Raw genomic sequence first — 24913 nt, 5'->3', positions numbered from 1 at the left:
GAAGAAACTAACGAAATGGATGCTCCCAAATCCTATTCATTTAAAAATAAAACGAGATTGGTGATATTTCCCACAAAGGATAGAGAGCTTCTCTGCAGGTGTGTGAGTTTGCGTGAGCTTCTCTTTGAAGAGCTGAAGGTCCCCTCCTAGTCAAAGGAGCCTCAGCTCCCGCGCCGCGACCAAGACGCCGGCCACGGCAGCCTGGGGGTGGAGGAGCCCCGGGAAGCAGCGGCCGGTCAGTGCCCGCACAGGCGGAGTAGTGCGGCGAGCCGCGGGAAGGTCAGGGGACTCTGCCTGACAGAAGCCAGGGCGGTGCGCGCGGCGCTGCCAGCTCTAGCCCTTGCCATTGCCTTTGCCCATGCCCGTGCCCCGGCCCGTGTCTGTGCCCCTGTCCGAGCCTGCCTGGCCCCCGCAGCCTCGCAGCCCCGCAGCCCCCGCTAGAACGGTCTGATCGCTGCCTTTTCTCCTCCACAGCCGGGAAGGCAGCGGCGACCGCGGCGTTTGGGGCGGGAGGAGAGGTGGCGGCAGAGCGTGCGCACGCAGCAGCCTGGGGAGGTGAAAAAGGGCCGGTGGGTGCGCCAGTTGCCTGCCGGTTGGACCAGGAGCATGTTGGTGAGGAGGACCAACAGGAGGATGCTGTGGAGGAGGAGCAGGGATTGGCGGAGGAAGAGCAGGAGGAGGAGGCGCGGAGCAGCGGTGGCCCCCAGGGGCCCCGGAGGCAGCTGTTTGCCCAGGAGCTGGCCGAGGAGGGGGCCGCTGCGGGCCCGCAGCCCCAGGACCAGCGCTCAGGCTCCGCCCGCCACAGCACCAAGAACCGCGTGCAACTGAGGAAAATGAAGAGCGTTTTCCTGTACACTGAGTACCCGCACGTGTTGGTGAGGTGAGTGGCTTTGATGGGGTTCGGCCTGGGCTCCCCTAGTCCCTTCCCTCCACTGCAGAGTTCCAACCTGTGATCCCTGAGCAGCTACTAGTAGGAATGATGATGTATATTTTCAATGATATAATAAGCCAACCTTTAGTGTTTGATTGAAATCTGCTTTCAGACCATGGTGTCTTAGTCAGATAGGTTATTTTGCTAATTAGGTTAATAGAGATTTTTTTCAATTAGTCTTAGTTGGTAACATCCTTGAAAATGTTAGTGTTCACTCTTGTGTAATGTTATTTTTATTTTAAAATTTAAAAGTTTTTAAGGAGATTCAATGGTTGTTGTTGACATAGTCCTAAAAATGGTGATTTTTGTTCTTCCTCCATAATTCCTGCTGTCCTATCCTCACATCTCTTTTGTCTGACTGTAGGATTTGATGGCAATAACCAATCCAGGTGATGGCACCATGTGTCTTAGCAAACACCAGCATATGCAAGCTGTGTGGCTGAGAGCAAGCCTGGGTGGGGAGCTGAGGGGAAGCCCTAACTGCGCTGTGGTTCTCACTGGTGAGCACACGAGTCAGAATGGGAGCAGTGAACTGGGCTGGACATGGATGCAGCATCCCTTGGCGTGGGTGTGGACTGGGTCTTTGTTGTGCCAGACTGGGCTAGGCTGCAGCACCCACTGGTGTTCACAAGATCCATAGCAGGTATAGGACAAACTAGGCTAGGTTTCAGCATGTGCTGATCCATGCTAGAGTCGGGGGGTAGACCACGCATGGCTAGGCTGTAGCACCCAATAACGAGAGCCAGGATGGGTGTGACTAATCAAGCAAGGCCAGGACAAAAGGTGCACCAAGCCGGTCTGGGCCAAAAACCCACCTCAGAGTTAAAATGAGGATACAGAATTCAAAACACTTGCTATAAAGCTTCCTATCAACAATGAGAAGCACATAATACAGGAGTTCAAGAAATTTAAAGAACATGTCACACAGGAAATGAATCGAATGAAAGCTGATATATCAGAAACGAAGAATACAGTGGAGCAAATTAAAGGTGCAGTGGAGAGTCTCCAAAAAGAATGAAGGAGGCAGAAGAAAGAGTCTCAGGATTGGAAGATATTTACTGTCACCAGGAGGAAACAAACAAAAAGCTGGAAGCAGAGCTGGGTCAAGCTAAGAAAAGGATTCAAGAATTCAAGGACACTAGAAAAAGGCCAAATAGGAGAGGTATGAGAGTCCCAGAAGGTGCAGAAAGAGAAGCTTTGTTTAAAATTTGTTTGATGAAATAATAAGAGAAAATTTCCCTAATCTAGAGAAATAATTGAGAAATGACATCCAGGAGGGGCACAGGACTCCCAACAGGGTTGACCAAAAGTGATCTTCACCAAGACCCATGACCATCAAGCTCTCTTCAATCGAACATAAGGAAAAGATCCCTAAAGGTGAACATGAAAAATATCACCAGACATATAAAGGAATGCCAGCTAAACTCACAGGAGATCTCTCACAGGAAAGTTTACAGGTTAGAATGGAGTCAAATATTCCAGATTCTGAAAGCAAAAAATTTTCAGCCCAGGATAACGTACCCAGCAAAGTTTTCCGTTATCTTGAAAATAAAATAAAATTCTCCCACAGTAAAGAAAAGTTAAAAGAACCCAGCTATAGCTGTTTAAAACCTGCCACACAAAGGATACGTAAAGATGTGTTCTTGACAGAGAAAAGGAATAGCACCCACCAAAACCAAAGGAAAATGTGAAGAACATCCCAGTAAAGTAACAACACAAGACTGAATCAATGAACAGCTCAAACGACAGGACCAAATTACCACCCATTCTTATTAACCCTGAATGTGAATGGCTGAAACTCATCAATCAAACATCATAGATTAGTAGACTGGAGTTAAAAAAAAACAGAACCCATCTCTCTGTTGCCTACAGAAGTCACATTTCACCAACAAAGATCAGCAGAAACGATATCTCAAGTGTTTGGGTGTTTTTTTATTTTTAAACCTAGCTTCATCTCTTCAAAACACTTTCTTGCTCATTCAATTCTTCACTGACTCAAAGCTCATACAGTAACATCATTTTCTTCAAGCAGGTTCTCAATTCTCTTTCTCATTTCTTCAATGACACATTAGTCATTCCGTAGCATGGTATTTAACTTTGTGGCATTCTTCATTTCTTCTGTTCTTCCTACTGTTGATTCTGTTCTGTGGCTTTTTATTTAAGAGGATGTACAGTAACTGTGCAATAGAGACTATCACATCCAGATGTGAGGATACAATGCAGTATGCATCTCTACTTCCAGATCAAAGATGGATTTCCGATGAAACCGTTAACTTTAGCTTGAGAATAGGCTGCTGGACTCTTTGCCATTGCCCATGCCCACAACGATGGACATATGACTGTGTAGGAAGAAATATACTGTAGCAATAATATAGGCGAACTCAGTGGTGGGGGCAAGGGAACTTGGGGAGGGGGTAAGGGGAATCCCAGGGCATATGGAACTACATCATAAAATGATAATAATAACAATAAAAACAAACAAGAAAGAAGGCTGCCACCTACCAAGTCTCTCATTTGACCATTTAGACCTCTAAAGGACACTGGTAAAATTTTAGCCAATCTTGGTTCTGTGTATAAAATAGAATTGAAATGCCAATGAAGTAGTCACAGGATGCGGTTAAGAACTTGCATTTTTTTTTTTAACATATTGGTTACTCAATACCGTGTCAATTAATTACATAATGCTGTAAATTGTTGCTGATGTTGTGTTGGGGCTTTCAATTGATCGGGATAATATTCTGTCAACTCCACCGTCAGACCAGAGATGGTCTCCCCAAGAAACCGTTTAATTTACCTGGACAATAAGATGCTGGACTCTATGCTTGGTATATGTTTGCAAAGAAAGAATCTTGACTGAATTTGAACTGTAATACCGCAACAAGGTGGAGGAATCCACCATAGGGAAAGGGCACAGGGAGGGGTTGGGGGAATCCCAGAGCCTATGAAACTGTGTCCCATTATGCAACGTAATTAATAAAAAAAATTAGCCAAACTTCCTGGGCAATCCATATAACATGACAATCCTAAGGCAACATGGGAGGGGACCATTTCACTCACAGAGTGATCAACACCTTTTGTCCTATTCAAGGCTTTCCATGAAGGGACATTTCATCTGCAAGTCTACCTAGATATGAGCCATATCCAGAAATGCCCACACAGACCTATCAGAAATCATGTGTGACCCAAAGTATGAGCAGAGTGGCCCAGTCTGGTTGTGACTTGAAATCAATTATCATGGTAATCTGATCAGGATTTCAGCACTCATTCACCATACCCTAGTAGCATATTATTTAAGTTCATAGCATTGTCAAGTTCTATTTTTCTTCCTGCTGTTGATATTGTATTGTGGCTTTTCATTTAAGGGGATGTATAGTAACTATATAATGGAGATTATCATATCCAGATGTGAGGATACAATGCAGTATGCACCTCTACTTCGAGATCAAAGATGAACTCCCAATGAAACTGTTGCCTATATCTTGACAATAGGCTGCTGGACTCTCTGCCATTGTCCATGCCCACAACGATGAACATATGACTATTTATGAAGACCTATACTACAGTAATGATATAGTGTAACTCAGTGGGTGGTGGATGTTCGGGAGGGGGTAAGGGAACTCTCTGGGCCTATGGAACTGTTTCATAAAATGATAATAGTAATAATGTTAAAAAAAAAAAAAAAAAAAAAAAAAGCAAACCACCATAGAAGCCCAGAAATGCCACGAGAGGGCGCGAATGCCTTTCTTTGGGTACAGTGAGACTTGTAAACCACTCTGAGCTGTCCTATCCAAGAGCCAGGGGTGAAAGGTTGGCAGCAAAGGGCACACAAAGGTCACCAGCAGAGCAGCACTGGCTCTGGTGTCAGGGCCACTGTGACATCACAATGATGCCCTTAGCTGTTACCAGGATAGTAGGTGTGGCTGCTTCAGTACCCACATGGCTCTCTGGCTGCCTGGTCGGGCTTGCTAGCCCCCAACCTTTCTCCTTGACTATTTAACAGCAACAGTGACGCCCAGGCAAAAACTGGATCTACTGCCAACAGCTGTCACCATGGCATCACGCAAGCACATCAAGGGGATACTGAAGAACAAGTCCTCAACTTCCTCTAGTGCGGCCTCAGCCAAACAACCCTGTGGCAAGACAGACATGAGCCCCAGTGAAAAATATCTCAAGTGCGATGAAATGAACATGCTTATGACCTCTCCTGCAGTCCACAAAGATGATGACTCTATGGAAATCGATGAACCAAGCACTCCTTATCATCAAGAGATGGGCAGTGATGATGATGAGGCCCTAACTGAAGCCCTAACTCCTGAGAACCATGCCAACAAGTTAGCGGCTATGGGAAGATCAGAGTCAATGTATCAGGTTCGGGTACTGGAAAGCAAGGGAAGGGTCATGGCCCTCACCTCAGAACAACGAGAAAAAAAACGTCAATTTGAGATGAAAAGAAAGTTTCACGACAATGAAGAGCTGAATACTAAAATAGCAACAAAATTAATTTCCAGATACCAACAGGATGAGGTACAGGATGAAGAAATGCCAGAGACTGCAGAGGCAGAAAGCATGGAACTAGAATAATCAAATCAAGGATCTCCTCCAAGTGACCCTCACATAAATCCCAGAGTTCACAGCGGGACTTTCTCCCATCTTGCAGTTGTTCACCAAATACAAACCCTGTTGCTAAGGTATGCTGCTTCTGTTCTCCATCATTTGTGACTTGAATATCAAAATAAACACCAGGCACTACATTTCCAAGAATTCAATGGCAACCTTACAGACTAACTGACTTGAGGGAAAATGCCCAGTGGGCAATCATAACCTTGTGCCAAGTTGACCACAAATAAAATGTAATGTCATCAAACCAAACCTGCATTACTTTCCTTCTTTAAAAAAGATTTATTTATTTTTTGTTGCAAAATCAGATATACAGAGAGGAGGAGAAACAGAGAGAAAGATCTTCCATCCGATGATTCACTCCCCAAGTGAGCGCAATGGCCGGTGCTGTGCCGATTTGGTGCCAGGATCCAGGAACCTCTTCCAGGTCTCCCACATGGGTGCAGGGTCCCAAAGCTTTGGGCCGTCCTCGACTGCTATCCCAGGCCACAAGCAGGGAGCTGGATGGGAAGTGGAGCTGCCGGGATTAGAACCGGCACCCATATGGGATCCTGGCCAAACTAGCCTTAAACTCCAGGGGCAAAGCTCAGTTGATCATGGTGTGTACAATCCCCCAAATGTTTTGTTCCAGTCTGAGGATTTTTGCATGTTTGTTTGTCAGGTATATGAGCATGTTATTTTCTTCTGCTACAGTATTCCTGTCTGGCATTAGTATTAGGATGATCTCATAAAATGAGCATGGAAGTATTCCTAGACATGGAAGCCCCTTCACTGATCCATTTTTCCTTCAGGAGTTCACTGGTTCCTCATTCCAAGATAGCACTTGAAAGCCTTAAGACTGTGGACCAGCTCAGGCTCTCACTGACTTTCCCACAAGCAAAATCAGTCACATTTTCTTTCTTTTTTTTTTTTTTTTTTTTTTTTTGTTGGCTCTTTTGTTTTTTTAATTTATTCATTAATTACATTGTGTTGTAATTTCACATTTTCACTCAAAGTTTTTCCTACTGCCACCTTGTGGCCATATCTTGTCCCCTTGTTGGGCCAGAAACTCTCCTTTCTCTTGGGTACTTCTAGTACACAAGTTGCCTAAATTCTATTGGGTAGCAGTGTAGTTAATTTATTATGAGAACAAGAAAATGTGATTTTAGACATGGGATGAGCGTTGACTTGAATTCGACAGTTTGAATTTGTTATTCTATCGCTAGTTTTCTGTAGCTAACTTGTCATTTAGATCTCCCTTTATATCCATGGTACTAAATCATTCCAAAGGAAACCGGCATTTATAGATGAGAAACTTTTCCAGGTTCCATATTTCAATAAATACTGTCAATCACCCTTATATATCTATGTACTTGGATTCCTATGAATCATGTTTGAATTCTTTCAACTTGAAGTTATAAGTTTGGATGATAACTTAGTGGGTTAAGACCTCTCTTGGAATGTGTGCGAACCAGTTCACACTTCTGGCTCCTCTGCTTCTGAGCTAGCCTCCTGCAAATAAATCCTAGGAGACAGTCATTCATGGCTCAAGCACTAGGGCCCCCGCCACTCACATGAAAAACCCAGATGGAGTGTGGCTCCAGGCTTCAGCTTGGCCCAGCACTGACTGCAAAGGCATTTGAGAACTGTCCATATCTCTGCCTTTTAAATAAAAACTTTTCCAAATAAACTGGATCCCGCCAAAAGTAGTGTGCGAGTCAGCTTTTTTTTTTTTTCTTCTAAGATTGAGAAGAATGCTACTTGATCCAGCAGTTGAGGCATGGCTTGGAATGCCCACATTCTATAAAGGAGTACCTGTGTTCGTGTGCATCCTGGGAGGTGGCAGATGACAGACCAGGAAGCTGAATCACTGCCATCATGTGGGAGACGTGTATTGAATTCTAGGCTCCTGGTTTTGGCTTGATGTAGTCCTGGCTGTTACAGGCAATTAGGGAGAGAAATAGCAGATTGAAGATTTCTCTTGCTTTCCTAATATCTCCCTCTCCCACCTTCCCACCCTCCCTCCCTCCTGTTCAAAATATAAAATAGAATGAACAACTGTTTGGGGGCCAGCATGGTGGTGTATCACACTACTCCTCTGCCTGCAGTACTGGCATCCCAAATGGGCACTGTTTCGTGTCCTGCCTTGCTCCACTTCCCATCTAGCTCCCTGTTTACTGCCCGGAGAAGCAGTAGAGGATGGTCCAAGGCCTAGGGACCCTGCACCCATGTGGGAGCCAGAAGAATCTCCTGGTTCCCAGCCTCAGATCAGCTCAGCTCTGGCCATTTGGGTAATGAACTAGTGGGTGCAAAACCTCTCTTTCTCTTTGTGTAAAAACTGTCTTTCAAATAAAAAGAAAGAAATCTTTATTTAAAAAAATAATGTTTTTAACAGCACCAATAAGCTAGAAGGAGAGATACTTTGCAACTCAATATTTCAGCCTCTTATATTACTCTTTCTTAAGTAATTCCCTAGAAACCATTATTCATCTGTACTCTTTTCATAGAAATTTGTTTCTTTTTATTCTAAAGGCAGAGAGAATTAAGAATCTTGCAGATCCTGGTTCACCTTCCACATGTCTGCAATAACCAAGGATGAACCGGGGGAAAACAGCTGCTCAGATATGGAACACAGGGATTTTTGACTTCCAGGCTAAACGGCCACCCCTAAATCACTTGTTTGAGCATTCTGTTTTGAATTCATTCTTTAGCATATCACCCTGTGTGCCTTGGTTACTGATGGCCAAGATCCCACAGATACCTGAGTCATCAGTTCTCCAGTTAAGCAACTGAAGCTTTAGTTGAAAAAAATAATTCTTTTGTCCATGTTTGCTCCATCTAATGACAGAAGTATAATAATACAAGTATGCAACATACCAGCAAATCTTATTGATCCCATCCTCTGTGCCAGGGATAGAGCTCAGAGGACAGGCTCAAAGCTCAGTTCTGTACATTTCCAGAGAGCAGTTTTGGACACATTACTTAATGTCTCTGTAATTCAGTAACATCACCTGTAAACAGAATCACAGCACATCTGGATGTATACACTTGTTAAGATAATTTAATGTGTTAATAGAATGAGATCCCTTGCCTCATTGCCTAGAAGACAGTAAGAGCCAGCTAAACGTGAAGTTGTGTTACTCTCACCTCAAGGAGACACTAGCGGTAGATGCTAGAAGTACCCCATTTACAGACCAGAAACTCACGTGCAGGAGAAAAAGGATAGGCCAGCTAGCAAAGGACAAGCAAAGCTGGGAGGCAGGGAGGGAGAGCAGAGAAATCTTACATCACCCTAGAAGGGGTGAGGAAGATGGGAAATATAACCTATCAGGATCATAACTGGTAACTCATAGACAACAGACTCGAATTAGCATTAGACAACAGCAAAACTACAAAGGCAAGTGGGGGACTCAGGAGTAATCCTAACAACCTCTTAACAGGAGGTCATGCGCATAGAGCAGGGAGGGATCCCAGAGTGGAGCAGGCGGACAGGAGGAGCTTTTATCCCAACCCTGAAGACTGCTAGATCCTCACCAAGGACTATCAGTATGAGCACTAAGGACTACATCGCGACTGCCAAGGAGACCACGGGGAAATGGAGTGCCTTCGGAGACCAAGAACTCTGAGGTCACCCACCCCCCATTTGGATCTACCACATGGGATGGAAGAAGCCCAAATCCTGCCTTGCAGGATCCAAGGTCATTGGAACAACAACCAGGATCCCTGAGCGGTCCGCAGAAACAGAACAGTAAACTTCCTTCGGGACTAGGGAGAGGAGCTTTCTCTGGTCCTTGTCTGCTTCCAATTTTGGGGCCCCACCCCCCTCTCGTAATAACCATCTGGAGCGCTCCAGAAACCCCTCAAAACAAACAAACAAACAAAAACTAGAATAGATAGACAGAGAACAACAAGGAAAGCTTAGAAACAGACAGAAAACGGTCAGCGGGGATGCACTTATAACTCACTGGGTGGGACACAAAGATTAGTTACTCCTCACTGGGGTATGGAAGATTTCTCTGCACACCCCTCCTAAACATGCTCACCTAAACTGTTGACATATATCCTGTTAGAATTATAGAGTTAGACCACCTGAAAAACAGCCAGGTTCAGCGAAAACATGCTTCAAGGCTATAAACTGCTAAAGACTAAAATTAAAATAGGCATGAGACAGCTGAATAGCAATCTAAGCCATTTTAAGGTGTATAGAATACGGTTGAATGTAAACCAAAATTGAAATGTCTATGAAGAAGTCACAGGTTGTGGTTGGGAACCTGCATTTTCCTAGTAACAGATTAGTTAATCAATACCATGTCAATTAATGTCACAATGTTGTAAATGGTTGGAAATATTATGTTGGGGCTTTTTAATTTTATGTTGGGATGATACTCTGCCGGCTCTACCTTCAGACCAGAGATGGTCTCACCAACAAACCATTGAACTTACCAGGACAATAAGATGCTGGGCTTTATGCTTGGTAAATACCTCCAATGAAAGAATGTCAACTGAATTTGAAGTATGGAAATGCAACAAGGTGGAGCAATCCGCAGTGGGGGAGGGTTTTGGGAGGGGCGGGGGGAATCCCAGTGCATAAAAAATGTATCACATAATGCAATGTAATTAGTTTTAAAAAAATGAAATGCAATAAAAATATGTTTTTTAAAAAAAGCTGGGAGGCAGATGCGAGCAGCATGTTTCTGTGTTCCCTGCCCCTAAATCTGGGACAGCAAACTCTGATTTGTGCCTATTTGTACTTTAAAGTGACACCAATCCATGAATAATCAAGAAGTGAATCAATCAGTTAAACATCTTATGTAAATACTATGCTGGCTGGTGGCCAAATAAAAGGCACTCACCTAAGAGGCTCAGAATGACCTGGGTGGGGAGGGCACTGGAGTGAGGTGGTGGGGGTGTCCATTGTATTCTGAGGAGCCTAAAAAGATGTTTTAGGTTATGAAGTGGGCTGGTGATAATGGCAGCTGTGACAGAAAACATAGGCTAAATATGTGCTATGTGAAGCAATGTGTTAACAGAACTAGTCTCAGTGCTGAGGACACCGACAAGTGCGGTAGAAAACGCTACCTGAAGGCAGGAACGCCTAGTCCCCAATCGGGGGACTTAATCTTCATCCGTGGGAAAAAAACAGCTTAGGAGGAGAGTTCTAGACAAAAGATGGGAGGGAAAGGAGGCAGTATGGGCGGGGAGGGACAGCAGCAGCCCAGCAGGGGAAAATGTGCATCTCTGGGGCTGGTGTGCATCTCAAAAGGTCCTGGAACAAAACCTGATGTAGCCAATTATTGCACGCTACGCAGGAGAGTCTAAAACGAAAGGAGGGGTTAAGTAAGTAGTCTCAAATGTAAGAAGCTCTGCACAGAATCTGCACTAGTCCCCTGGAGCTTGTGCTTGGGGCTGGGTGGCTAAGCACCCACCAGGGGCCCTGCAGACCCAACCACAACTCTCCTCCACACCAGCCACTGGCAGAGCGCCGCCCTCTCAGCTCTCTGCAAGCAGCTGCCAGAATGTAACAAACCTTCTCCCGCCTCATCATTTCACCTGCAGGATCTGTCTGGCTGATTCCCGGAATTTGCCAAAAGGAACAGAACCCAAGAGCGCCACACCTGACTACCCTTTTGGCAAGGGAGCCTGGTGTTCGCTTGAGCTTGCTGGAGCTGCTAAGGGCTCCACGCCTCCTCCAGTGGCCTGCTGCCCAGAGCAATGTTGTGTACAACTTTGTCCACAGGCTGTGGGGGGCTAGCGCGAGGTCTTCCTCCCAGCCCCGAAACTCTGCCCCCAATGGAGTGCTAAAGCTCAAGGCTTCCCATCCCCACCTTGGGGTGGTGGGTGGGCTGGGCTGAGGGCGACACTCACCTGCCTCCTAGCCCACAGCCAGGAGGTGACCACCGAGATGAGCCGCAAAGCTTTCGCTCCTCTTTAGCCACAGGGCCACTCCCCCTCCCTGGGAGCGCCCCTCTAGCCAACACGCAGCCAGACAGCCAGCCTGCCGCCACGCCCCAGCCGCGTGGGCGTGCAGCACACCCAGCACAGCATCCCCCGCGCCGTCTCCCCAGCAGCCTTCTCACGGCCAGCCTGCGCCCAGTGCGACGTGCGTGCGAGCCAGCGAGCCAAGGGGCCCGAAGGAGAACGCCAGCACCCACCTTCATCCACAGGCTGAGAGAATGGAGGCTCGGCGCCCGCGCCGCGACCAAGACGCCGGCCACGGCAGCCTGGGGGTGGAGGAGCCCCGGGAAGCAGCGGCCGGTCAGTGCCCGCACAGGCGGAGTAGTGCGGCGAGCCGCGGGAAGGTCAGGGGACTCTGCCTGACAGAAGCCAGGGCGGTGCGCGCGGCGCTGCCAGCTCTAGCCCTTGCCATTGCCTTTGCCCATGCCCGTGCCCCGGCCCGTGTCTGTGCCCCTGTCCGAGCCTGCCTGGCCCCCGCAGCCTCGCAGCCCCGCAGCCCCCGCTAGAACGGTCTGATCGCTGCCTTTTCTCCTCCACAGCCGGGAAGGCAGCGGCGACCGCGGCGTTTGGGGCGGGAGGAGAGGTGGCGGCAGAGCGTGCGCACGCAGCAGCCTGGGGAGGTGAAAAAGGGCCGGTGGGTATGTCAGCTCCTTGCCAGGTGGACCGTGAGGTTGTTGATGATGGGGCGGAAGAGGAGGAAGAGCAAGAGGAGAAGCTGTGTAGCAGCGGTGGCCCCCAGGGGCCCCGGAGGCAGCAGCCGTTTGCCCAGGAGCTGGCCGAGGAGGGGGCCGCTGCGGGCCGGCAGAGGGAAGAAGAAAAGCAGTATCGCAGCTGCCGCAGCAACTTCAGCCGCTTGCAGCTGGGGGAGCTTGAGAGCGTTTTCCAATGCACACAGTACCCGGACGGGTTGGTGAGGTGAGTGGTCTTGATGGAGTTGGTTTAGACTCCCCTAGTCTCTTCCATCCCTCCAGTGTGCCAAGTGTTGATCCCTGGGGCGGGACAGGGTGTCAATGGACAGGTGGAGTTGGGGAGCCCTCCCCAGTGAAGACACTCTGAAGCTCCAGGGTGGGCACGAAGCCCCAAGGGCACTAACAGCAAGATGGTCACACAGGATTGAACTCAGACCCCTCAGGACATTGGCCAGGCTCCTGTTTTCCTAAAGAACATTTGGTCACAATCAGGATCCCCAGCAGGCTGAGGAGGGTGAGATGGCCCAGCTTGTGTCCACTGCAATTTGTGATGGGTTGCTTAGATCGCACAAAGCTTTGAGTCTTGATTTTGACACTACCGCGCTCGCGGGCTATTACAGAAAACACGTGCTTGGGTGTTGGGAAGAATGCCATTTCAAGGAAGCTGGCAGTGGCCGACTGGCTGTGTATTTCGTTAATCCACAAGGGCAGATACTGAGGGGACGTTTGTGGCTTTGTCCTCACAGGAAGAATCTGGCAATGAACCTGAATGTGAGCGAGGCCAAAGTGCAGGTATGTAAGTCTGAAATGAACGATTCATACTAGAAGCCAGTGTAAAATCTACCTGGGGACGGTAACAACTGTGTCCCCCCGCTCCAGATATTCTCAACTTGCTGTGTTCTTGTTAACTTTCTCATGCTTGTGAAGTGAGTTTTGAATTTGGGGGCTTTGGCGGGGATGGTGAAAATCAAACCCCAGTTAATAGAATTTTGTTTTTATGAGAAACAACGTATTTTTTCTAGTTAAAAAAAACAGTTTAAATAAAACTGTCGCTCTTGTGCAAAATTGAAACTCCTGTTTAAAATTTAAATTACATTTTAGGGAACACTTCGGTGTGAGGTCATGTTGGGTTTCATTTTTTTACCTGTGAGGTCTGCGTATTAATGCATCACAAGAGCTAGATTATGATTGAGTTTAATTGCACACAATTATTTAAAACATTTAATCTAGTAATAAGCTCTTAGCTATTTAGTGCATTTCATTTGAATGTGTTTATAAGTGTTCAGTCATGGGATAAAGGCATAAATAATTCACACAAGCAGGACACACTGTAAGAGTAAACTGCACCAATACTGTTAAGGGGAAATAGTTTAAAACTTCAACTACTTGCTGCTGCTGTTTTTCCTAGTCTGTGGTAAATCAGTGTTGAAAGTGGCAGCATTATAATTTAATTTTCCGGAATGGTTATATGTTAACCTGAAAATATTACTGAAATACTAGTACTAAGGGGGGAATGGGAGGAAGTTTCTCGAACTTGAAATCTTAACAAAAATTGAAAAACATACGAACAATTTTGAATACATTTTCTTTTTTTTTTTTTTTTAAGATTTTATTATTATTGGAAAGCCGGATATACAGAGAGGAGGAGAGACAGAGAGGAAGATCTTCCATCTGATGTTTCACTCCCCAAGTGAGCCGCAACGGGCCCGTACACGCCAATCCGAAGCCGGGAACCAGGAAACTCTTCCAGGTCTCCCACGCGTGTGCAGGGTCCCAAAGCTTTGGGCCGTCCTTGACTGCTCTCCCAGGCCACAAGCAGGGAGCTGGATGGGAAGTGGAGCTGCCGGGATTAGAACTGGCGCCCATATGGGATCCCGGGGCTTTCAAGGCGAGGACTTTAGCCACTAGGCCATGCCGCCGGGCCCTTGAATACATTTTCATTGACCTGAGAAGGGTAAAAAGATTGAAGAAATGCCTGCATTCAACTGTTGACTTTGAAGATGTGACACAAATTGAACTTGAGGAGGGAATATTCTCTTGAGGAGTTCCTAAAATCCAAGGATTTTTTCCTTAATGATACTATTTTGAAGTAATGAGTCATGCAGTGAGGTTGATTTGGTTTTGGTGGCACTATTTTTTTTTAAAGATTTAATTATTTTTACTGGAAAGGCAGATATACAGAGAGGAGGAGAGACAGAAAGCAAGAGCTTTCATCTGATGGTTCACTGCCCAAGTGACTGCAACGGCTGGAGCTGAGCCATTCCAAAGCCAGGAGCCAGGAGCTCTTCCTGCAGGTCTCCTGTCCCAACCTGCAGGACATGACGCTCAAACCCTGAAGGTGGACTGGGAATGCAGGGCTGGTAGCCCCGGGCTGCTGGCCCAAGAAACACACGGACACTCGTACTTGGTGGAAAAGAGTGCCTCCCTCTTTATTTTTACTCCTCATATATATACCTTCTTCTCTAGGGGAGGGGGAAAAAGGGAGGGGTTTCCTGGGAGTAATTATCTTCACTGAAGCAGGGAAGGAACTAATCAGCTATATTGAAACAGGGGAGGAACTAATTATCTGAACAGGAACAAGGGTGGAGGTTGTATTCTGCTTGCTCTACAGAGGATGTTTTGGCCTAATATCCTGCTTGCTGTAGCCCTGCTTGCAGGCTTTTGCAATGCAACAGGCTGTCAGGTAGGCCAAGTCTAAGGCCCATATGTCTGTGGCTCCTAACAGTCTCCCACGTGGGTGCAGGGTCCCAAGGCTTTGGGCCATCCTCAACTGCTTTCCCAGGCCACAAGCAGGAAGCTGGATGGGAAGCAGGGCCTCTGGGATTAGAACTGGTGCCCATATGGGATCCCAGCACGTGCAAGGTGAGGACTTTAACCTCTGCGCCATCGCGCTGGGCCCAGTGGCACTATTATTTTAAGAATTGAGTTTTGTCAGATTCCTTTGGCTGGGGAGTAGAAGCTCTCGAAGCAGATTCTTATCTGTGTTAACTTGAAGCCCTTTTTCATTTGCTCAGGCAAGGATGACTGGTTTTTACGAATAGGTCATGGGATCAGAACAGTACCATTTGAAAACCATAGAAAACCATAAGTTCTTGTAAGAAAACATTTTCCAAAACTAAGTACAAAATCCGGGATGAGTTCACTAGCTTTGCTCCACAGTGCCTGCATGCATTGTTACAAAGGAACTGCAGATATGATGGTTGAGAGTTTTGGTTAATTTGGACCCAGTTCTGCTAAATTTTCCTTAACTGCACAGACCAAAATATCAAGGCAGTAACCAGGGTATCAACAAGACTGATTTACCAGTCCAGCCACAAATAATCTGAGCCCAAATCTTCCTTGTCAAACCATGTTTTTAGCTCTATGAAGTCAGAGGGTAGATGGCTCCTTAGACATCCTTTGAAATGAAATCTATTCTTGCCCTTATCAATTACTTCAGAATAAAGACATGCTTTTTCAATTAGGGATCTCTGACCCTCAGTATGTCTGTAAATAGGGTCCACCTTATACCAGGCACAGCTTCCCAGAGAACCACAGTGACAACTGTCCCTATGATGGTGATAGCAGAGGCAGCTCAAGACCTGATACTCTACTTGTAGGATACTGAACTTTCAATTCTGTTACCAAGCATGACATGAATAAGGGGGACTGAGTACCATTCATCAACTAGACTGGCGTCCAAGAGCTGCAAAACCAAATCATTAAAAAATATTAAAGATGGAAAGACAAAACACTAAACCTAGTCTAAACTAAACAGAATAGGGTATAACTTCTCCCAGCGAACTTGAAAATCTTAATGACACAAAGAGTTGTATGTTGTAAAGTTTTGATGATGAGGATGATGATGATGATATTCTAAACCATTTGATATACTAAACCAATCCCTTTTTTCCTCTGATTGAAGGTTTGGTTTAAGAATAGGAGGGTCGGGCCCGGCGGCGTGGCCTAGCGGCTAAAGTCCTCACCTTGAACGCCCCGGGATCCCATATGGGCGCCGGTTCTAATCCCGGCAGCTCCACTTCCCATCCAGCTCCCTGCTTGTGGCCTGGGAGAGCAGTCGAGGACGGCCCAATGCATTGGGACCCTGCACACGCGTGGGAGACCCGGAAGAGATTCCTGGTTCCTGGCTTTGGATCGGTGCACACCGGCCCGTTGCGGCTCACTTGGGGAGTGAATCATTGGATGGAAGATCTTCCTCTCTGTCTCTCCTCCTTTCTGTATATCTGACTTTGTAATAAAATAAATAATAATAATAATAAAAAAAGAATAGGAGGGTCAAGTGGAGGAGACATCAGAGGGCATTAATGTTCAGAAATCTGCCTCCCGTCACTCTGGGCATTATGTGGAATAGGCCTCATAATGGCATCCTTGTGCAGGAGCCTGATTGGAGATGGATTCTTCCAGAGCCACCATCACATGGGCTGCCTATGCCACCCATGCCTCCATGGCCCATTCTTCCTCTGCCATTACCTCCTCTACCCTGTTCTTCTCCACACTTACCTTCCTTTGGCATAACCTCATTGGGATTGGAGTGGGACCCTATCATTAATGACAATTTTGTACTGCCCTTTTTGTAAAGAATGATCTTCATGAGTGTTTATCCAAAATGTTTTTCTGCCTCATCCAAGTCATTCATAGCACAATATTAAGAGCAGTTTGTCAAACACCTGTTACATAATAAACAAAGGAGTGCCTGCCCTCTTTTGCTGATATGACTTGCTTTTGTAACTTTCAATAAAGAAGTGAATTCTCAATATGTCTGTATTTATGCATCAAATGGATTAATAGCATATGAATGGGAACTTCTAAGGGAATGTCTTTCAAATGGAATGGTGAGGAGGCCTCTTTTCCTGAGGGATATCCCTGAATCATCATCAACAAACCTGGACACATCATAAAAATTTTCTAAATAATCATTGTGTGCTATTGTAGTTTAGCTCGACAGAGTTTTCCCTCTGTGCTGTCATCTGCCAGCTGATGCTATGGCAAAGCCCAAGCAACCCTCACCCCTTTGGCTTATGCATGTAACAGTAGGTGCAGTCTGCCCAACCTGACTTGTCCCCAATCCAGTTTGCACACAGGCCTACAGGTGCTGTAGCCCTGCATGGCCTGGTCTGTCCCCAATCCCAGTTCTCACGCTCACCAGTGGGACTAGTGGCCCTGAAGCCCCTGCCGGGTTCGACTACTCTCCCCTGGGTCTCATATGTTCAGATTTGGTGCTGCAGCCCAGTCTGGTATGGCCCCCTCACCTTGGCATTTGCCAGTTGGTGCTGTAGCCTGGCCCACCCTGGTCCACCCCCTGCTGCAGCTCACTTTGGTGGGGATTATAACCCAATCAGCCCAGCCAGCCCCCAAACCTGACCCTAATATACCTGGCTAGTATTGCGACCCGACCTGGCATGACACACACACCAGAAAACAAAAGTACAACTCATCCCAGTTTGTGAGATATAATAAAGAAACAATATACAGAATAAAATTAATAGTATTTGGTGAGTGAAAATAATATGAAAGTTAATCATCTGAGTTTCTCATAAGCAATGAGAAAAAGAAGAGAAAATTTAATCCAAAAAGAAAAGGATATAATAAAAATCAAAGCAAAAATCAAGGGAATTGAAGATAAGAAAACAATAGATAAAATCCAAACTGGGTTTCTTTGGAAAGATGAAGGGGACAGTGCTTCAGTGTAGTGCATTAAGACACTACCAATGGTGCTGGATCCCATACAAACACCAGATCAAGTTCCAGCTGTCCCGCTTATAATCCATCTCCCTGCTAATGCTACTGGAAAAGCAGTGAAAGACGACCCAAGTATTTGGGCTCCTGTACCCACTTGAAAGACTCAGATGAAGACACTGGCTCCCAGCTTTAGCCTGTCTCAGCCCTGGCCAAGGCAGCCATTTGGGGAGTGAATCAACAGATGGTAGATTCTCTATTTCTCTCTATCTCCCGCTCTTTCTCTCTCCTCTTTCCCATCCCCTTCTCTTTCTGTAACTCTACATTTTAAATAAATAAATAAATAAATCTTTAAAATATATGATACAAAATTTAAAAATTTTTGTAAATTTTTCATTTACCTTTTGGGAGGCAGAGAGAAAATGATTTGTTAGTTCACGCCTCAAATGTCCACAATGGCTGAAGATGGGGGAAAACAATAAATATTGAACCAGACTATCCATGAAGAAAAAAAATAAAGACACAAATTTCAAATATCAGAAATGAAAAAGGGTTCATCAATACTGATCCCACAGTCATTAAAAATATAGCAAAAAAGTATTATGATGGGCATAGCATGGTAGCCTACTGGCTAAAGTCCTCAACTTGCACGCCCGGGATCCCATATGGGTGCTAGTTTGTGTCCTGGTTGCTCCACTTCCCTTCCAGTTCCCTGCTTGTGACCGGGGAAAGCAACCAGGGACGGGCCAAATCCTTGAGATCCTGCACGCACGTAGGAGACCTGGAAAAGACTCCTGGATCCTGGTATCACATCAACTCAGCACTGGCCGTTGCGGTCAGTTGGGGAGTGAACCAGCATTTCGAAGATTTTTCTTTCTATCTCTCCTTCTCTCTGTAAATCTTCTTTCCAATAAAAAATAAATAAATATATTTTTAAAAAGTAGTATGAACAATTCTACGACCACAAATTTGATCATGCAGGTTCAATGAGCCGATTTCTTCAACAGCATAGTCTTTTATATATATAATATTTACATAAAAATACATGAATAAATATGTAATATAATTTTATAGAATACATTTATATTATATATATTGTGTGCTTATTAAAATTACATGTGAATTAGATATAGATAAATCATATGTATAAACATATATAAAAGATCTGTTGATTAAAAGGCAGAATTATATATATAATATATATAATATATATAAATATAATAATAAATATATATATAAATATATATATAAAGAAACACAGAAATAGTGAGATTTACTATCCACTGGTTTCTACCCAGATGGCTGCACTGGGGAGTAGGCTGAACCCAGGAACCAGGAGTTTCAGCTAGTTCTCCACATGGTTGTAGGGGCCCAAGTACATCACAAAGAGCTGGATTCAAAATGGAGTGACTGTAACTTAAACTAACACCCATATGGGATGCTGAACTGGCTATGCAACAATGTTGGCCCCAAAAGTATAATCTATTAAAATTCACAAAAAGATAATCTACAAACAAATATACATATATAATTTATATTTATATTATATTTGTGTATAATATATTATAAAATATATACTACATATTTATATTTATATGTTATATGTATTTTTATATACACATATGTATACACACATGTACATATATGTAAACCTATTGTGGGTTTTTGGTGGAGTATATGGGAAGTATCTGTACTTTTTGCTCAATTTTTCTCTGAATCTAAAATTGATCTTTCAAAAAAGCAAGGCAAAATCAAAGCACAAGTATGACTAGCATCTCTGCTCATTGGCTCCAATCTTTCCAAGAGGTGCCTATTTTAGATTTTTGGTTTATTGTTGTGGTTTATCTGATAGTACACACAAAAGTACTCCATGTAATGTCTACTTAAATTTTGCAAAACCAAATTATGAGGTAATCTTATTCTCTAATTTTTAAAATAAAGGAGGAAGAAAGAAAGATAAAAGGAAAGAGGAGGTCAAAACCTTAGTGTATTAAATGTGACAGTTCTTTAAAATCTGCTTGTGCAGGAATTGCAAATTTGCCACGCATCTTTTTTTAAGATTATTTTTATTTGAAAGGCAGATTTTAGAGAAAGAAACGGACTTCCATCTTCTAGTTCACTCCCCAAACAGTCACAACAGCCAGAGCTAAGTTGTAAGCCAGGAGCTTCTCCTGGACCTCCCCTGTGAATACAGGGTCCCAAGGCCTTGGGCTATCCTCCACTGCTTTCCCAGGCCATAAGCAGAGAGCTGTATCACAATTGGGAGTAACCGGGACTTGAAACAGTACCTATATGGGATGCCAGCGCTACAGGTAGAAGATTAGGCTATTATGCCACACATTTTAAAATTTTCAATACCAGTACAAGAAAAGCTTATATTCCATACACTTAAAATAAGGAGTGTTAGTAAATTAGAGTTAAGCAATGAAGAAGCAGATGCTTGTATCATTTCTGTACCCAACCCTTGTTCCTTTTTCTACTGCTTCACACACAGATGTTAATTGGCAGTTGCACAAACTTATTTGAAGTCTTTGAGGCACCAGCAACTTACTGTACTTCAAACTCAGGGCTATTGGACAAATTTTAGAGTGGACTGTAGAGCACTCCAATTGTCCATCCAAATCATGTCCTGGAGTTACTTTATTCAGTGTTTCCTCTCCGTAGCTTTTGTACATGTGTGCACTCACAAACACATCTTTAGCTCAATGTATCCTGGAATGATGAGATAACAGCAATTCATGCTGTACTTCTTTTGATCAATGGAAACACTTCCACAAGTACCAGCCACATTTTTACCTGTTGGTAGACACAACTTCTTTAAGTGCAGTCAAATTAGGAACAATTGACCATTTATGATGGTCTCTACATTGTGAAAACCAAACAGACTAACCTAAGAGTTTGCAAAAATTTTCCATACATCAGGAGGCTTAATATCATTAAAATACTTCCAACAGAAGTATTATTGATTCATTGTTAGATTTAAAAAAATCAATAAGTTAGAAACAACCAGCAGTCCAGTAATCAAGTATCACAAGTGTAAACTGACTAAGAAATACACCAGAAGAAAATTGTTTTTAAGAAACACATAGGGGGTGGGGGCGGCAGCTGATTGGGAAACTGAAGGATGAGTAGCTGCAGGCCACCAGGTCACTACTCATTTCTTCCAGCTCTGGTCTGCTGTTGTACCAGGAGCTTATTCAGGCCTACACCTACTTCCTTCCCGAGTAGGCCAGAGAAGTTACCTAAACAACCTTCCTACAGCAGCAACCAACTCTGCAACGGACCGGCTGGCAGGGAGCAATCAGTCCGATGGGAACAGGGCCCCAGGAACGGTGGGCAAGGATTCAGCGAGTGACAAACAGACACGACAACTCAAGGCAGTTGTATCTGAGCGCATTTTGCAAAAGCAAAGCATCAGCTTATATACAATAGTTTATTGCAAAGGGACATTTTCTTTGTTTATTCATGTGGTTACATTTCTACAATTGCCACTTCCCATCTAGCTCTTTAATTGTAGCATGGGAAAGCAGTGGAGGATGGCCTTGGGACCCTGCACCCATTTGGGAAATGTGGAGCAAGCTCTTGGCTCCTGCTTCAGATTGACCCAACTCCATCCGTTGCATCCACTTAGGAATGAACCAGTGGACAGAAGATCTTTCTCTATGTCTCTCCTTCTCTCCATAAATCTGTCTTTCCAACAAAAATAAATAAATCTAAAAAAAAGAATACATACATACATATGGGCCTAGAGTGGTAGCTTAGCAGCTAAAGTCCTCACCTTGCATGTGCCGGGATCCCATATGGACAACAGTTCTAATTCTGGCAGCCCCGCTTCCCATTCAGCTCCCTGCCTGTGGCCTGGGAAAGTAGTCGAGGATAGCCCAAAAGCCTTGGGACCCTGCACCGGGAGGGAGATCCTTGGATGTACACGTGAAAAAAATCAACTGACATATAAAGAATGCCAATTAAATTCACAGGAGACCTCTCACAGGAAAATCTACAGGCCAGAAGAGAATGGAGCAACATATTCCAGAGTCTAAAAGAAAAAAACTGTCAGCCCAGGATAATGTACCCAGCAATTTTCCATTGTCTTTGAAAATGAAATAAAATTCTTCCACAGGGAAGAAAAGTTAAAAGAATATGCCTCTTCCAAACCTGCCCTACAACTGATACTTCAAGATGTTCTCTTGACAGGGAAAGAGAATAGCACCCACCAACCCAAAAGGCAAATGTGAAGAACATCCCAGTAAAATAACAACACAAGACTAAATCAATGAACAGCCCATTGCTCAAATGTCAGGACCAAATTATCACCCATTCATATTAACCCTGAATGTGAATGGCTGAGAATCATTAAACAAACATCATGGATAAGTAGACTGGATTAAAAAACAAAACCCATCTACTTGTTGCCTATAGGAGACACATTTCACCAGCAATGATCAGCAGAAACTATATCTCATGGATTTTGATTTTTTGTTGTTGTTAGTTTCATCTCTTCAAAACACTTTCTTCTCATTAAAATCTAAAATGACTCATAGATCATACAACAGCATCATTTTCTTCAAGAAGGTTCTTGATATTCTTTTTCATTTCTTCAGTGACACATTAGTCATTCAGCAGCAGGTTATCTAACTACATGGTGTTGTTAATTTCTTTTTTTTCCCTTCCTGTTGTTGATTTTGTTTTGTGACTTTTCATTTAAGGGAATGTCTAGTAACTGTGTAATGGAGACTATCATATCCAGATGTGAGGATACAATGCAATATGCATCTCTACTTCCAGACAAAAGTTGGACTCCCAATGAAACTGTTTGCTATATCTTGACAATAGGATGCTGGACTCTCTGCCATTGTCCATGCCCGCAGTGATAGACATATGACTGTGTAAGAAGAACTATACTATAGTAATCATATAGGGTAACATAGTGAGGGGGGGAGGGAATTGGGGAGGGGATAAGGGAAATCCCAGGTCCTGTGGAAATGTATCATAAAATGATAACAATAAAAATAAGTTAAATAAATAAATAAATAAATAAATAAATAAATAAATAAATAAATAAAATGATGAAACAGGAACCTAGGGCTCGGTGTGGTAACAAAGTGGCTAAAGTCCTAACCTTGCTTGCTGCAGGATCCCACGTGTGTGCCGGCTCGTGTCCAAGCTGCTCCACTTCCCATCCAGCTCCCTGCTTGTGGCCTGGGAAAGCAGTAGAGGATGACCCAAAGCCTTGGGTCCCTGTACCCGTGTGGGAGACCCAGAAGGAGTTTCTGGCTCCTAGGTTTGGTTCAGCTCAGCTTCTGACCATTGTGGCCATTTGGGAATTGAACCAGCTGAAGGAAGATCTTTCTCTCCTTATCTCTGTAAATATGACTTTCCAATACAAAAAGAAATAATTTTTTTAAAAGAACTACCCTAAAAAAATTCAATTCAACTCACACATCAGTTATGCATCTTTAACTATGACGGTAATTCAGGATTTTATGGGGGGAATAGGATTAAAAGACCCTTTGGGGGCCAGCCCATTGCCTCAATTAGCTAATCCTCCAACTCCAATTGCCTGGGATCCCATATGGGTGCCAGTTCATGTCCTCAACTGCTCCACTTCCCATCCAGCTCCTTACTTGTGGCCTGGGAAAGCAGTAGAGGACAGTCCAAAACCTTGGGACCCTGCACCCACATGAGAGACCCAAAAGAGGCTCCTGGCTTTGGATTGGCTCAGCTCTGGCCATTGCAGCCACTTGCAGCAGACAGAAGATTTTCCTCTCTGTCTCTCCTCCTCTCTGTATATCTGACTTTCCAACAGAAATAAATAAATCTTCAAAAAAGCAAAAGTGGATGACAGAGACTCAAGTAGTTGAACCAAATTCCAGTCATTTGGGGAATGAACCAGCATATTAAAGATTTTCATTCATTCATTCATTCTCTTTCCATCTCTCTCTTTCCCTTTTCAAACAAATAAAATAAATCTTTCACAAAAAAGAAGTCCACAAATGGTCTGTTATGGTGATACAGCAGGTGAGACTGACACTTGCAATGCCAGAATTCCATATTTGATTGCCCGTTCCAATGCAGCTCACTGTTAATGAGGCTGGAGAAGCTTTTGCAGCCATTTGTGGAATGAACCAGTGGATGGAAGAGTCTTTCTCTCTGTCCCTCTATCCATCCATCCTTCTCTCTGTAGCTTCTGTCTTTCAAATAGATATATCTTTTAAAAGAAGAAAAAGCCAGCAAGTACCCCATATCAGATTGTCTGGGTTCAATTCCTGGCTTCAGTTTCCAAATCCAGCTTCCATACCAATACAGACCCTGGGAGGCAACAAGTGATGGCTCTGGTTATTGGGTCCCTGTCACCCACATGTGAGGCTTATCCTGGTTTCCTGAGTTCAGCTTGGCCCATCCTTCGCCCTTGCAGGCATTTCAAGAGTAAATCAGTGGATAGGAATTTTGTCTCTATTTTCCAAATTAAGATAGTAGAAAACGAATAGAAATACTGATAATAAACCATATATTGCTTGGTCAGGATATGATGGGTCCAGTTTAAGGGGTTGGCTAAAGACAGAGGTGCAAACTACTTTAGCTGGAGCACACTGGTGGAGGGAGCTAGGTCACTCTAAGAAAAGTATGCATTTTTTTCTCTTGGGTGTTAACTTAATTGGAGTGTATCAGGTGCAAGTCATTAACATAGAATTTGTACCTTCTATGCAACCTGGTTAGATAGCATAGATGACCCCAATTGTGATAAACTCCTGTGATTTTGCTTTTTAGGAAGAAAAATAACAAATAAATCACATGTAATATCTGTATTTTAATCCATACATAAATACGCACGCATAAATATATTTACACAGAGAGCACACGAAAAACATACATAATTAGCCATGTTGCTAGGACCCCTCCGAAACGTTTCACCTGCTCTGCCGTCCTCCTCAAGTATCACAAAGTTTGAAGCTCAGAAAGGACTTCATTCATGCCCCACCCCAGATTAGGCACTAGGAACTAAAGGAGTGCGCAGAACCAGTTCCCCCACCGGCTTATTTCTACTGAAACACACGGCCCTGCTCGA

At 44.3% G+C, this 24913-nt stretch overlaps 2 protein-coding genes across 2 annotated transcripts; both read left to right on the top strand.

Annotated features, from left to right (window-relative positions):
* The first annotated feature begins 15 nt into the window (after window positions 1–15).
* Window positions 16–24627, top strand: LOC131478647 (homeobox protein ARX-like). Its single transcript, XM_058659157.1, has 5 exons — window positions 16–60; window positions 151–235; window positions 475–880; window positions 12918–12963; window positions 24616–24627. The coding sequence occupies exons 1-5, from the start codon at window positions 16–18 to the stop codon at window positions 24625–24627; spliced, it is 594 nt and encodes a 197-aa protein (XP_058515140.1).
* LOC101518683 (protein phosphatase inhibitor 2-like) lies at window positions 4843–5521 on the top strand. The gene has a single exon (XM_036497823.2). It carries the CDS (start codon window positions 4982–4984, stop codon window positions 5510–5512), a length of 531 nt encoding a protein of 176 aa, XP_036353716.2. The 5' UTR covers window positions 4843–4981; the 3' UTR covers window positions 5513–5521.
* Window positions 24628–24913: the final 286 nt, after the last annotated feature.

Source organism: Ochotona princeps, chromosome X (genome assembly GCF_030435755.1).
Source record: "Ochotona princeps isolate mOchPri1 chromosome X, mOchPri1.hap1, whole genome shotgun sequence".
Taxonomy (NCBI): Eukaryota; Metazoa; Chordata; class Mammalia; order Lagomorpha; family Ochotonidae; genus Ochotona; species Ochotona princeps.
This window is presented reverse-complemented; position numbering and strand designations above follow the sequence as displayed.

What these genes read in the sequence shown, in the direction of transcription:
- LOC131478647 (XM_058659157.1), top strand. Translation starts at nt 16, where the DNA reads ATGGATGCTCCCAAATCCTATTCATTTAAAAATAAAACGAGATTG. An exon ending in TTAAAAATAAAACGAGATTG is followed by an intron (nt 61 to 150) that starts GTGATATTTCCC and finishes GTCCCCTCCTAG; the next exon opens with TCAAAGGAGCCTCAGCTCCC. An exon ending in GCCCCGGGAAGCAGCGGCCG is followed by an intron (nt 236 to 474) that starts GTCAGTGCCCGC and finishes TCTCCTCCACAG; the next exon opens with CCGGGAAGGCAGCGGCGACC.
- LOC101518683 (XM_036497823.2), top strand. Translation starts at nt 4,982, where the DNA reads ATGGCATCACGCAAGCACATCAAGGGGATACTGAAGAACAAGTCCTCA.